The 15910-nt window shown below is 38.1% G+C and overlaps 1 protein-coding gene across 1 annotated transcript in view; it reads right to left on the bottom strand.

The window, feature by feature from the left end:
• Nucleotides 1-536: 536 nt before the first annotated feature.
• LOC136447635 (calpain-7-like) overlaps nucleotides 537-15910 on the bottom strand; it is a 48221-nt gene continuing 32847 nt past the window's right edge. Inside the window, exon 8 of the mRNA XM_066446676.1 lies at nucleotides 537-651. Within this exon, the coding sequence (XP_066302773.1) occupies nucleotides 537-651 (115 nt within the window). The remainder of the gene's footprint in view (nucleotides 652-15910) is intronic.

The following is a 15910-nucleotide window of genomic DNA, read 5'->3' as shown; positions in this document are numbered from 1 at the left end:
CATATGATTGCTAGATCTGGATTCTTTCTATTTAGAGTTACATGCACACAATCAGAACTGTGAGGATCTCTGATTTGCATATCCCTCCTGAGGGGCACTGGGCTGTTACATCAACTTACTGGGTGGAAACCAGAGGTTTTTGATTGGCACTGATATCAGACTACAAATAAGGACTAATCAACAGTATCTCCTCAAAATATTTCAGATAAGCCACTATCAGAATGCTCAGGACAACCAAAAATAAATCATCAGATTTGATAATGTCAGTCCATGCCTTTTTATGGCTTCCCCCTGGGCCAGACCATCTTTTACGGTAGCTTCTTTTTGTCCCTCCCATGCTATGGTCCCTCCTTGCAGGAGATGGTATAGCCCAACCCTTAAAAGGCTCCTTCCCTTTCGTACCCGCACCAGTTGTCACCCCTGATTACGGGTAATTAGGGAGTCCCCTTCTCATCTCCATCACAAAAGACTGGAGGAACAGGTAGTGACAAATCTTAGCCTCTGTATATCAGGTTGCTACAGGTAAGCAGTAGGGGTCACCTACCGCCCTCACTACAGTTTAACTGTCCACTGAACAAGCCAACGTACCTGACCCATCGAGCGAATCGTGTCTTCTGCTTCGGAGAGAGCGCCAACTTCCCGTGCTTGTCGCTGTAGGTGGGCGAGAACAGAATTCCAGGTGAGATTATGTGTTTTTAATTCTCAAAAGTCTTAAGTCTTACCTGTGCTTAAGATTCTTGAATGATCATATCCATAAGGAGTATGACAGTCATACAAACCAATATTTTAGCTCTGCTCATGATTCTGTGACTATGATTGATGTGAAGGTGTTGAATAATTGACAAAAAACATATTCTATCCCTAAATGGAAGGGAAAACCAATTACATAAACGACAGTGAAATTATCTGAGGGATTATCATACAAATTGGAAATAAATGTTCACTGAAAGTGTGAAAATACGTGTCTATCCTTGCGTATGACACACCGTAACATTATACGCCCCTATTTCTTGTTCAAACTTTATATTGGCAACAACTTTCCATCATACAAGAAAAGGAACAGGTTTTGTAGTCAACTTCAAGGTTGAACTGTAAAACAAAGTATAGAAAATAAATATCAAAACACTAAGATGACAGCAGAGTAGGCGTAAGAAAACATTTACGGAGTATCTATTTGCTTTGGTTGATATGACTACACAGTAAAAGGTATTCACATGGTAGTAAGTCATGAGTAAAGTTCTCACATATTACTAGTAGCACAAGCTGTCCAACTGAGAAACTACATTTGCTGACACCGGGGCTCCGTTAAACGATTTATCTTACCCTGCAGGGATGGTCAGAACTATTAGGCTTTTTAATCGGATTTTGATGCTACTAAGAGGATTTAGACACTACGTTTCAATGAAGTATAAGTAGGACAGTGTTCATTTTGCGAGGCAATTGATTGTAACAAGATGTTACATCTTAACATGCAGGTGTTACTTGTATTGTTGATGCCATTTACGTTGACAGGACTCACAAAATAAATAAAGAGGCCGATTGTAAAATTCACAGATGCCTCACTTCAGTCACTTGTATTTAATGATTATTTTGTCTTTAGTTTTAGTTTTTGTCGGACATGAATACAGTAACAGATGTTAAGGATTTCCTTGTAACGACATGACTCTGCAGTTAGGCCATGTTGATTCCATTATAAGGATGACATCCTTTGGGAACACCAAAACTGATGCGAACATGCGAAAAAAAAAAGTTTGGCAAAAAAGTTGTCTTCATTATGAAATCTATTAGCGAACAAAGCAGTCAGGAAGGTTGAACAAATGACTTAACACACAGAGTATTGTATACCGAACAATAGATTCTTCATTTTTGTTCTATCTTTTTTTTTGACTATGGAATTGACTTTGGCATTCAAAGACAATATTATCTGTTTTCTGATACCCTTTGAAGGCAGATGTTTGCTAATTTTGCAGCTGCTTTGTTTGATTTACAGTACGGTCGAAAACTTTTTTGTGTGTGTGAAAACTGACAAAAATTGATGCGCATGCAGATGCCATCCATGTAATCGAATCAACATGGCCTTAGTTACATAGGAAAAGGATCTTGTTCTGTCCTTAGTCAGTACACTGTCCACAGAGTGTTTAGATAGAGACCAGATAGGTATCTGCCATGCGTTGCTTGCTTCCTTTGGCGCTCTGGATTGAATTCCCAGCATTTTCGCAAATGGCTTTTGACAGGTAGAGTACAAGGAGGCGGATCTATGTGGCACAGTCTTTTTTGGCGACGCCTCAGGGGCGAGCCAAATGATATAGTATTGTGTGCAGATTGCAACTATTCTAGGAATTGTACAGGCATGTGTCCATAGGCATATTAAGACAATAAGAATGTTAGGAATGTTAGTCAGACAGAAAGCCTCCCTCGGGACATTCCTCCAAGATAACCTAGACAGGAAGCTACATCTGTCTACCAGATGTGCCAGGCTTATGTATACATGACCCATTTAAGACCTCAGCTCTGCAGTAATATTGCTCTTTTCTAAAACAACGTGTGTCTGTTACAATGTTTTTAGACGCCCTAATGCTGGTCCTTACAACTGTAAGACTTAATGTCTTTCTTCGGGGAACAGGTCATAACTGCATCAACTCTGTACTGATATCGATTGTGCACACGCTGCTTCAGTTACCTATACAAGCAGATTAATTAATAAAGGGCATTAACCTCATTCATGACATTGGGAACATGTCCGAGCCAGATCAATCAATGAAAAATTTCAGTGTCGCAAGGAAATTTAGCAAGCCAGTACTACTAGAACTAGATGATTATCCTGCTGATAAGATGCCACTTTCTTGCTGATATAATCCTGTACACTTCCAAGAACACATGGGACACATTTTTACACAACAACATTTCTGGATTAAGATTCCCAGGCTGGCATTTCATTAGGGCTCCAGGAATTACTGGCAAATTCCTTTATGACTGGTGTTCCTGGTATTCCAGTGGGACTCGAATTCCATCCTGGCATTCCATCCTGGGATTCCGTCCTGGCATTCCATCCTGGGATTCCATCCTGGCATTCCATCCTGGGATTCCATCCTGGCATTCCATCCTGGCATTCCATCCTGGCATTCCATCCTTAGCTAACATCCCTGGCCATTCACGCTCTAGAGGACTTAGTTCTATACTTCAGGGAACATAAGTGTACAAGCTGTTGCATGGTGTACATGTATGCTGTGTCTGTTGGCAAGTGGACTATGATGTTAAAATTTGTGTAGATTTGGCTTAACATGTTGTTCATGTAAACAGCAGTCCTATCAGAGTAGAATAGTCATTTTGTATGGTGGGAACCCGGTCCATGGGCTGCTTTCAGTTGTCATGATCAGGTTGTGATGAAATCGATGTTCGTTCTGGCAATGGGGTGTGTCTGGTAGAATCTAGTGGAACTGTCGCTGTCTGTGTGTGTGCGTGTCTGTGTGCGTGTCTATGTGTGTACCCGTCAGCCCTTTACGTAAGAAATCCTGTATGAACAGCACCACCTATCACTGTGCCCTAAGCAGGGTACAGTAAAAATTAAAACAACAACCGCCGTCGCCATGGCAATGTCTTTTTATCATTGCCAGTCTTGTTTGAAAAGGTTGTGCTTCTGCCAAACCCACTTTCTCCAAAATAATCTCTATATTCCGCATGGAAAAGTCCCTTCCAGCTCAGTGTTAATAGGTTAGGACTTAACCCACTTTGATATGAACTGAGGCTAAATCTTCCGAGAACCCAGACGGTTTTCCAGATAACCTGACAAACCCCTGCGTTGGTCTTCCTGAATCTTATAATGGATCTACCTAGCTACGACAGATACAAACAAGACTATTATGATGATTTGATTATCTGCCTAGAGACAATTATGGTATTAAATGGTAATGCACAATGTACCTAATTTTGAGGCACTGTTTAGGTTGGTAACGAGTGAAACAACACTTAGTACACAAAGTGTTTGGTTGCCAACTGTTTGCACCTTAAATCTAGAGGTTTACACAAACCAGGAAAGTCAAACTTTTCATCCATCTGTGTCAAATTATGCAATGTTTGCAATGTTTTTACATTAACATTTAGTTTTCCCTTGTACCATATCACCGGAAGAATTTTTCACCATCTATATATTGTTAACTACATAGAAAAGAAAGAAAAATTTTTGACTTAAATGCGAATGACAACACTGTTTAATTCTAACTCACACTTTGTTGTCTCTAAGTAAAACATACAAAACCAATATTACAATGCTCAAACTATCATGACCTGACTGAGTGTTACTGAACTTTATCATAACGTTTATCGTACATGATATTGTGCCAAAACTAAATTTCTAAGTCGCATTGTTTTGTAACAAAACATGACTTAGACCTCACCAATCTATTCTTTTTAGTTCTCAGACATCTTTAAGTCCAAATTTAGCGAGAGAACTACATGACAAAAGACGGCTGTGAGGAAAACGTGTGCCTGACAATATACAGTTCATGAAACAGACTGATCATGAGTAAGGTACAGACTTTCCCCTCAGACTCTGTTTCCATGTCAATCTACCAGTTCAGCAATTCTTTATAAAACCAACAATTGAAATTAAATTGTTGTGGCCTTACTGTAAACTGCAGTCTGAGAATAGGATTTAAAGTTAAAAGTTAAATACAGTAGTACATCTATCTGCTATGCACATTTACACCTAAGGGGGAAAGTCTAGAAATGAACACATTATAGGCTTTTAAGTCTTTGTGCATCTATTAGTTCTGGTATCTGGTTCAGCATAGAACCTTTTAAACTTAAGTCTACGGCAAACAATTCTTCCTTTTATTCAGCTGACATTTGCTTTAGAATCTGTGAATGTTCGCAATCTACTGATATGTGACGCACATGTAGACCATGTTTGTTCCTTGGGGTCCACCAAATCCAGCATTGAGCAAATGTGAAGGTCATTGTTTCAGCGAAATCCGAGTGAGCTACTGGAAGGTTAAAGAAGCTGTTTGTCAATGAAGATTACAACTTGAACTGCAGTAACCCTCTGTATGTAACCAGAAGGATCTCGGAGACATGAACTTCAATTCTAGTGCATGCGGTACTGTGAGTTAGTGTGGAAAATGGTGCACTTTTTATGAAAACACAACACAACACAGCTCAAATGGTCTAATAATCATTCCAAAAAAACACAGCCACTAACTTTGTACTGACCTTGTGTACTTTGGCCATTTGACAACCAAGGGACGTGAAATTTGCTACTATCAAATAATTATATTTTTTGTGTGGTTTTAATTTCATTCCATTTGCACCAGCTATTATAAGGCACAGGGTTCTCTGCAGCCTCCATCCTTGATGCTTGGACAGACAAAAGTGATTTAAAATTCGCTCCTTCAAAATGCAGGAATTAAAGTTTCATAGCTTTTGAAATAAAAAAATGTCCTGGACCGCCTTATGTTACTCGCGCCTTCAGCGCTCAGCATGGCACTTCTCTCCATCAGTGATGAAGAAAAAAAACTAACATATACTGACATAATTCCACCAGGGAACATAATTCTGCCACCCTGAAAAGATACGTCCAAACAGATCTCCAACCCAACGTCCCCCAATACAATGCACTCCTGTATATCTTAACTGTGCCTACCTGGGGGGTGTACTAGAGATCTCTCAAATACACTTTTTTCAAAGTGGTTGATGTATTCAACCCGGCGGATTAATGTTAATGGAGGACAGGCAGTTCATTTATGTGTAAATATCTTTCTGTAAGCTGTAGGCAAATAGTTGAGTGGACAACCTCAAGTCAACTGTACATGTACACACTCACGCCACATAGCCTGTCTTGTACCGGAGACATTTCCAGCTTTACACTAAACAAGCTGGACTCGTAAATCAAGGAGATTAAATGACTCTCCGGAAATTTCACACAACCCATTCCCTTAAGACTTTTTTAAAGGTTACAGAAGAATTCCAATGATCAAGGAAAGGTATAGGGTATTCTTACGCACTGTACAACATTATGTTTAAATGAAAACCATGTAATCCACATTACTGTATGTGTGTGTTTTAATGTCTAATTGATTGCTTTACTGAAAAACAAAGTGTTCTGTTAATAAATACGTCTGAGAGGTTGGCCACTCTTCAGCACAAGGGCAATCTCCAAATAAGTCTGTTTTTACAAACATTAGGCCACCTGTACAGTAAAACCATCATCGCACACAATCAGACACTTTACATACATGTACACAGTTCTCACTAATGTACAGCAGTGATTGCAATAAAGAGTAAAATGCTACTTGACAATCAATCACACATTTGTCATCATTCAAGCATAATCTTCTGTCACATTGAAAGCACAGAATCGTTTTGCATTCAAAATGTAACATTCTACCAGGTTAGAACATTATTCCACTAGAGTACATAATATTCTGCTACCCTGAAAAGATACGTCCAAACAGATCTCCTACCCAATGTTCCCCAGTATAATGCACTGTCTCCTGTATATCTAAACTGTGTATACCCTGGGGGTGCTGCACTAGAGATCTCTCAAACCCACTGTTTTTCAAAGTGGTGGATTTATGTAACCAGGTGGATTAATGATAACGGAGGTTAGCTGTTTAACAGGTATCAAATGAATTCTACAACTACTAACTCAACGTAATACCTTAAGTTTACAATCTGGAGCCAAAGAAGATACTTATGACAGCTTTCTGTTAAAGTTTCCTTCAGAGACCTGAGAACCCCTATTCCTTCTTATTCAGAAGTCCATAGGATACAGGGTCTTTAAGATGAATCCTTTCAAGAGGTCTTAAGTTCCGTTATCTTCTAAAGTAGCCTTCATTGTTTATACAGTCTTAGCTATGCCCTGTTGAAGATCCCTCTCCATGACTTGTCAACCGTTCCATATACGCTGTATATACGGGTTAGGCGCCGGCAGTAGGGGAAAGTAGAACAGTTACACAACCTTTGGGGGACTTTTGTAACTTATAGGTATGTCCAGTCTTGTAAATTCATCTGTGATGGAGAAGTCAGTCTGTATCAAAGTTAAACTACAATTTCCAACACAAGTATTTGGGTAATTTGGGTAAGTTGAATACTTTATATTTTCACGTTGATACAGAGTTACAGGTATGTTGTTCAACAGTTTGGGTGCTGCACTTAAAAATGGTTACTTACTACTTTCCAAGCAGAGGTTGGTGGGGAGTGTGGACAAAAAACAGGGCATATGAATTATGATAAGAAGGTCACAATCTTCTCCACCAACCTCTGCTTGGAGAGTATACTGATACCTGTAGCTTTTTAGTGTTCCTAAGATTTAATCTTTTTTATGTTCCTGGCTTGAGGAAACAACTTTCACATACGATAATCTTAAAGAAATTCAGGTCTCCAACCTTCTGTGACAGTTGATGGTAGGATTTCTGCATGGCTAGACAACCAGGCCACACCGGTTGCGGAACGGGAAGTGATTGTGAGCAACAGGGCAGTGCCACAATTCACCTGCGTATGTTTTACGTCGGAGGTTGAATCACTGATCCTTTCTGACGAACAGGTGGAAGAATTCCACATCTCCGATTGAACCACTGAACACTTTTGTCACGGTATGCATACAAGACATGCATCAAACCCACAGGGCTTTTATCTTTGTGCGCTATGGTGCTTATCATATGGTGTTGGTTTTCTTTCAGATAAAAGAAGTATTAGGCATGTTGTTGTGTGGTTGTTATTGAATCAACACATTTGTGGGAATTCCTGCAAATAAATGAAGTTCTTAGAAGACGTGTAAGAGGCTGATCTTGCAAGTCTTAGAGCGGTTGTGGCTGGTTTTCTTCTTAGTGAAAGGAATTTTGTGAGCCTCCAAAGGAGACATTTATTTGCAGTTCTTGAAAGACATAAAGCTACGTCCGGCACCCATGGTGGTAAGACTCCCTTTGGAAGCCATCATTTGAATTTACTTCAAAGGAGGTGTGTCAGTCAGTTACAGAGCAGTGGAACTGTTTGGTTGAGCCTGAAGGTACAGACTGTAAGTAATACTTTGAAAATTTTGGCAGGAATAGTTTATCTTAATGTAGTTTAATTGCACTTTACCTTAAGCTTACGGTGGCCCACTACAACTGAATGTAGGTACATGTATTGTAAGTGCTAGTGGCAAAAAGCAGTGGAAGGAATCATTGCTTTCAAAGCACTGACTACCTTGTTTTGGCAGTAAACAATGGGATATAGATTTACATTGATTAATAGTAATCTCATATCATTTCCCTTTCATGGTTTCGGAGAAATTCAATGAATTTTAAGTATACTTTTTCTTTGGATTCAAAAGTTGACAAGCATGGATGGCTGCAACAACACTCCCGATAAAGTGGAATCTCTCTTGTTTTGTCAGTCAACATACAGAAATCACAAGCTGCCAATCATAGTACAATATCTTGTATCAATTTTCTGATATGAAATAGGTACTAGCATTACAGTACACTCAGTGTTAAATGTGTTTTTTAGCAAATCAACTGTCTTTGCTACAGTATTTACTACAAGAAAAGAACGGAGGGGATGAGTGCCAGAGAAGTGCTTAACTGCGCATTCTGCGGTTACCGTAGAGCTTGCCGCGCAAAAATAGGCCTCATGAACCATGAGAGGCACTGCCAACTCAGGATTACACAGAGTAGCTGACTGAAGCCGAGAGACTGGCCGAAGCTGTAGACCGCCTTCTGAGATGCAAAGAGCCGAAGGTAGCCTCTCCAAGATGAAAGATTAAAAAAGATGTAGTGGCTCCACATCAGCCTTTCTCTTTTTCATATCGCACGTCAAAGCAAAATGTGTTGAGCTGGGATTATCAAAGATTCAGAGATCAGGAAGGATTGTGTGTGGAATTGGGACCGAAGCATAAGAGCAGTAAAGAACTCAATCATGATGTTAATCTCACTTGGGGAGAAGAGATGCTGTTCCACTTCCTATACTCCTGTAGTCCGTAATCTTGGACTGACCTTCAGGACTTGTTGCATTGTGACAATTGAATTAAGATAAGAAAATTAAAAAAAATCAAATTGCCTTTTTCCAACTATAGCCTTGCATTCAACTATTGTAGTAAAAAGTTGTTGAGATGGAAATACTTCACTACATATACATGTATGTGGAAAATACAATAATTATTTTTCTATTACACTAAAGGGCAAAGGTTCACAAAATATATTTGCCCTATTTTCAAAGCACTCATTTGGTTTGAAAATGTAGAATTGAATTGCCAAACAACAGTAATGCATGAATGGCTGAATAATACACACGTGTATACTGATTGAATGTCCACTAAATTGTCTGCAAACGTCACTACAAAAGCCCTGCGCCAATCTTTTAAGAAAACTAGGCTTCCTAATTCACCCTATCCCTGATTGAAAGTAGCCAACTTCCCGCAAAATACAATCCTCTATAGCCAGGTTTTGGAGGCTGGAAAACATTTATCACTCAACCCATCTGTGAGAAAAATTTGGATGGAAGAAAATGTTTATAGCAGCCAGGTAGTAAATCATAGTTTGCCATGCATGAGGAGAATACAGTCTCGGAGTGGCAAATCAATAACTGTGTTTTCAAACAGAAAGCATTCAATTCATTAAAAGACACAGACTGATTCAAAACATTTTTTGAATAAAGTAGGGCACACATGCTTTAGCTTTACCACTGCGCATGCCTAGTTTGCATAAAGTCACCACAGCTGTTGTTTTTACGAATGACTCTACGAAGAGCCTTCCCTCCTTTCTAAAAAAAAAACTAGTTTCATGTTTATGATAATATAATTTTCTTTTTTTTTCCATTATCTCTGTCTGTCTAGATGATTGCTCTGTCTAGATAATTGCTAGGAGCATCCAATGTTTTGAATTATCTGTTTCCATATTTCTATATTCTATTTCATATGTCCCTCTGAAGGATGATTTATATTAGGAAACTGTAAATTTATTTCATTTGTAGGAAAATAATATAAAGAAATACAGCATGAGTGCAACCAGGTATGGTCTGATGGAATACTGCCTATCAAGGTTGATAACAATTTCTGTCTAATATGAGCCCAAGATTAGTTGATTGATGATCATTTTAATCTTAAGACATGTTCTCAGATATTGTTCCAGAAACCATATCTACTGACGTCATAGTTTTTTTGTAATGTCAAATTCTTTTCAGCATACATGTACATATCTTTATCAATAACATTGTCGCTGATTATGAAATATAGTGTGCTGCCGGTTATCTATGCTGCCTCTGTAGAGTCTCTTTGAGTGCAATTAATTTTATGTGCACATATTGTTGATTAACACTTCTATAAAAACATAACACACCTACAGTGTACATGTAACAAGGTAGAGTTATCTACTTATAGGTATGCTGATCATCACCATGTACAAAAATGTAGTCCCAGTGCTGTTGCAAAGCTCTGAATATCAAGTGTTTTGAACCTGTGCCAAATACAGTCATTAGAAAGTCCAGATTCGCAATGATGAACAACAGGCATTTTAAGGCTTCCTCTTCTGTGGGCACCCGAAGAAAGACGTTTAGCCTTAATTAGTCGAAGAGATTACCCTTCATGCCGTGAGCATTTGTCAGACGCCGGGGCACAATCGGTTATCTGGGATCCCAATAGTCTCCGTGTCCCAAATGTGACATCACCACATCAGTCTATCTTTAGTCAGAGCAAGAGAGCAATGTCCTATAATGTTATGTGTACACGCAAGACCCTAGGCAATCAGTCAGTATATAACATATGACCTACAGTATGCATCAGTTTCCTAAAAATGTTCTGGGATAGCTCATTACTTCTCACCATGTCGTCACCAAGACATAGATATACTTTTACAGACGTCAATTGGTAGTACACCGATAGTGCACGGATGGAACATGGGGCAGAGTGTGATTATACAGAAGATTAATGCAGAAACACAGCACAAAATGTTGATCATTTATCAGTCTGACTTAAAGTTTATAGAATCTACTTTTGGACAAAGATTATCCGATCATACATGTGGAGACTGAGACTCCCATTTCAATACATCAAGTCTCATTTAATGTTGACATTTTTGGGGCTGCCTAATGATTCATTGCATTTTTGATTGAAGATTTCGGTGGAAATCCTGTGAACGCAACCATGAGGAAATGACATATGACCTAACCTCCTCTGGAGGGTAGTAGGTAGTTACAGTGTTATATGTAATCCATCAGTAAAGATGACTTGTCATGATGGCATCAGCAAAAATGACTTCACTGTCATGATGGAATGTTACATTTCCAGACGGATATCTCTGGAGGTGAAGTTCATGTTCTTGGAAGGCTACGAGATGATATCATCAGCAACCTTAACTGGCTTATGACGACACCTCTGATTGAGGACCCATCGAAAGGAAGATAGAAAGAAATGCACTTATCTTTCACAAACTTAAGACATATTTCTGAATCAATAAACTTAAAGTTTGTTAATGCCCTGTACAATGACTGACAGATTAAGTCACTGCAATTAAATCATTACGGAATATCAAATTAAACGCATTGATTTCTCTATCTAGATAGTAAGCTGACTTAGAAAAATGACATGAACCTTTTATTGAATTTTTCATTCTAAATCATATTATGTGAATCCTATAAGATACACATCAGGCAATATGATAATGGGAGAATGCACTCCAAATCCCATCAAATGGAAAGCTTTGAGTTTGGTTGATCAGTAGTTTTCCATATTTTATTTTATTCATCCACTGCATGGGAACTTATTTGTTTGGTACTTCTACGGCATATCAGATTTTGATAACCAAACATTAGTCAGTATTATGACTGGAAATGTTAGACAGTTTCTTGTCTTGTGGAGGCGTCAAGATGTTGCTGAAACTATTTTTACCTGGTGTTTCTAATTTTTCTTCTTGTTATCTTATTTTTGTATTTTCTTATTTTTCGTCAATTTTTGTTATCAAAATTCATCAAATCTCTGGTGGGGAATTCTCTATTTTGAGGCATTTTCCAAAGAAATTTTAAAATATTACAAACAAAAAGAAGAAAGGATCATTCAAAATCAATTTGAATGTCTACACATAAGCACCAGTATACATGTACTCTCCTTGTAAATCAATTAAAAATGCCACCAAAAAAAGTCATAAAATACTTTATAACAAAATATCAAGAAAATAAAAAAAAAGAAACCTTAAAGTTTCTTTTCTGTATTCTTAGTACACGAGTCTATATTTCAAAGTACTTCTCAAGGTATCGCTTTCTCCATGCTAGCTACTTAAGCCAGGATATTTCCATTCTAGGCCCTTTGCTTAACTGCTCACAGTGAGGGATATGAGGTTTTGTCCTCAGGTGGGCTAGATTAAAAGCTGAAGAAACAGGGAAGCCTGCCTCCACTTACCAGGGCAGGAAATAATCCTAACTTAAGGTAATATGGGAACACCTTCTGTGAGTTTGATATACAAACACAATCTCCCAAACCATCACGAATCTAAAAAGTTTCATGTAAAGGAGCATATAAAGTAATCATGTATGGGGCCACATTCTGAGAGTCTGACGCACTAGCACAATCTCCCAAACCAGCATGAATCTAACACGTTTCCTGTAAGAAAGTCATAGATTTTAAAGTAATCAGCTTCTCAAGGCAGGAAGTAATCGACATGTATCATAAGGGGATCCATGAATGCTGCAAGAATCAATACGCACACACAAACTTAAATATAAAGTTTTTCAGTTGTTTCAAAATATAGGCCAAACTCACAATAATTAAGTATTTAACTTTCCATGGGAGGATATTATTTGGCAGTCAAAAAAATGTCACATACATGTACCCTGTAGGATACACAGGCAAACATTTCTTGTATGATAAATACAAAATTGGCTTCAGCAAAAACATTTTTACAGCTTCTTCCTTGAATTACTGTGACAGTCATGTCACGTGTAGTGCCCATCACCCTCCCGTAGCTTGACCTTGGGAATGTCCATGTTCTTGCCGATAGAAATGATGTTTTAGATCACTCCAAGTGTGCTTTGCTGATTGAAAATTTTGCCAGGAACATGTGAAAAGCATTTGCGTCATAACTGCTTCTAAAATACAACATGTAATTGCAGATGCGTAGTAGTTGGATCAAGGTCAAAACAATCAAAGCAAGTAATCTTTCTAGAGTAGCTCTTCCTCACTTTTCTGGTGATTCTATCAATGGTGGATCTTTTAGGATTTAGTGGGAAAGGAAGATAACATTACTCAATCTCTAGCAATCAGAAAAAGCCATAAAAACACTTTATTACAGACAAGACGCTTCCCCCCAATTTCCTGTCTTGACCTTGCTGTTATTGCTTATGTATTGCAGGCATTGCATTTACAGGGAATGCCAAAAATATCACACAATATGACACTCGATATTCACATCTTGTGCTGGGCTGAATGGAGGATATAAGTGTAAATGCCAATTTAAGAATTTATCAGTATAACCATCAGGTTATTGCAAAATTCGTCTAGTTTCATTTCCTGAGTTCTAGCATTTTGGTACAGCAACAATTATTACCTTCGTCGACGAAATGGTTTCGTCGACAAGGTTATTCGATGGTGCTTGTCTGTGTGTCTGTTAGTGAACAGAATAAGTCGAGAACGCCTGGATGGTTTGTTGTCGTAGTTGGTGTGTCGGTGTGTATGTGGGACATCTCAAGATGATTAGATTTTGGGCGAAGTGTTTTGCATAATTAACGAGAAAAGTGTAAAAATGTGTTACATTGTATGCTGAAGTATGTGTAGTGTTGGCTGTGTTATTCCAATTTAAGGCGTCATGGATAGGGGCAAGGGTCCTGAGGGGTCATATTGGAGGCAGGAAACGTCAGTTACACAAATTGGCTGTCAGCCAGCTGTTGGCATTGGTAAGGTAGTCTCCAAGCAGATGTATGGGTTGGCTATAGCAGGGGCAGGTTTTGCTTCAGACTTTGAAAGGGAATTACTCAAGAAGGGCTTGGTGGATGGTCATAAATTTTTGTAAGTACATAGCTTGAGTGCTGATGTACATGATTAGATACTTATTATGCAAATCAGTATCTAATTTGCATGATTAATGAGGAAAGTTTATACATCCATCAAAAGATAGGACTCTCAAACATGTGACATATGTAACTGAGGAAGAGAGAAATATTAATAGATATCAGCTTTGCAAATGAGAACCTCATTGACATAATTAATGAGAAAAACTATAACTCGAGATGGTCTTGATGGATGGTCATGATTTTTGGTATGTAGATAGCTTACGTGATGCTTTGTATGATGGATGATAATTATGCAAATCAAATTCTAACTCACATGATTAATGAGGCAATTTTAAAAATCTGCTGTGTTCCATGATATGACTATTCAAATATGTGACATTTGTAACTAAGGAAGAGAGGAATGTTGATAGATAGGAAATATGCAAATGTTGGCCTAATTAGCATAATCAATGAGAAACTACTATAATTCCATACTAGTAAATGACGGCAATTTCATACTTGTGGCATTAGGAAGTTGTGTGAATGTGAACACCATGGAATCAAATTATGCTAATAAGGAGGGAGCTTATTTGCATAATTGATGATAAATGTTAGCATAACCTTCTTTGTTAAGCTCATAGTCATAACAAGGAGGTTTGGACAACTTATGTTATTTGGGTGAAGAGGGTCAACTGGTATGATTGATGATTGATGAAAAACACTCCTAATACGTCAGTCATAAAGGTCAAAATCATTTGACGAAGGTATGAGGTCGTAGAACTCTTGTTGAACGTGTTTTGATGTCATGAAGAAAGGTAAATGTGAACTAAAATGAGAACTTCTTGATTGAACAATTTCTAACTTCCAAGGCAAACTTGGTAATCTTTATGACACAAATGTATACAAATTACCCTGAATGTAAGTACACATTACATATATATGCAGGAGCTTGAAAAATGTTTCCTATTCCTCAATAACTTTGGGAATGACCTACCTTCTCCGGTACATTTTTCTAGATGCAACAGTTTTGGAAATCCAGCTGACCTCACAAATAAAATTTAATAACTGTTACAAATGCACTGCATTATTTTCTGAAATATCAAAATTTATATCATCCTGACTTCTAGTCCTACATGAACAGAAAATTTGTTTGTGTAGTTGACACAATCAACGTTCTTACTCGCAAAAGTACAAATTTATATGTTATATATCATTGACTGTTTGATATTGATAATAGGAGATATGGCACATAATCAAAAATACAATTTGCATCTATTGGCATTCTAAATGTTGTTGGAATGACACGTAACTTGAAGGTTTTATCTCCTTTCTTTTCAACCTTCCTTGGACAGCTTTTCCGGTACGTGTAGCTATGCACGTATGTTCTGACGATAGAAAGATATGTCAAATATGACCTGGAAAACAAAACTCCCTCCCAACGGAAATGAGAAGGCCTGACAGTCTACAAATACACAGTGTGTATCTATATCTGTATCTAATAGTATGTAGCCGGTATGACTGCCTTTTGGCTTTACACACCAGCTTTGCAGGCACACGGCGCAACAGCAGCTCTGCTTATATCATACTAAACGATCTGTCAGACATAACCTTTGCTAACTGCAAGAGTTGCTTAAAGCAATTCTAAACATCACTATGACTTACTGTAGCACACTGTACCTTATGTTGTATATAGCTTGCCAATATACCAGTACAGAACTGCACAGATCTGTTTGAATTTGCCAACAATACAAACTAATTCAGAAGAATATCAACTGCCAAAAAGAAGCATAAGTCATCTAACATTTGACTACATTCTACACTTTTCCCCACAAAAGTTTTCAAAAAGTCGATGACCAGTTCTTTCCAGAAAAATCTGGCAAAGGCCAGAACTTGACTTAGTTTGACATCATCTCTACAGCCGCACCCACTCTATCCTTCCCCCATTGAGGGATCATTTCTA

This window comes from Branchiostoma lanceolatum, chromosome 13 (assembly GCF_035083965.1).
Source record: "Branchiostoma lanceolatum isolate klBraLanc5 chromosome 13, klBraLanc5.hap2, whole genome shotgun sequence".
Taxonomy (NCBI): domain Eukaryota; kingdom Metazoa; phylum Chordata; class Leptocardii; order Amphioxiformes; family Branchiostomatidae; genus Branchiostoma; species Branchiostoma lanceolatum.
The sequence above is the reverse complement of the archived record's forward strand: the minus strand, read 5'-3'. Positions and strand labels throughout refer to the sequence as shown.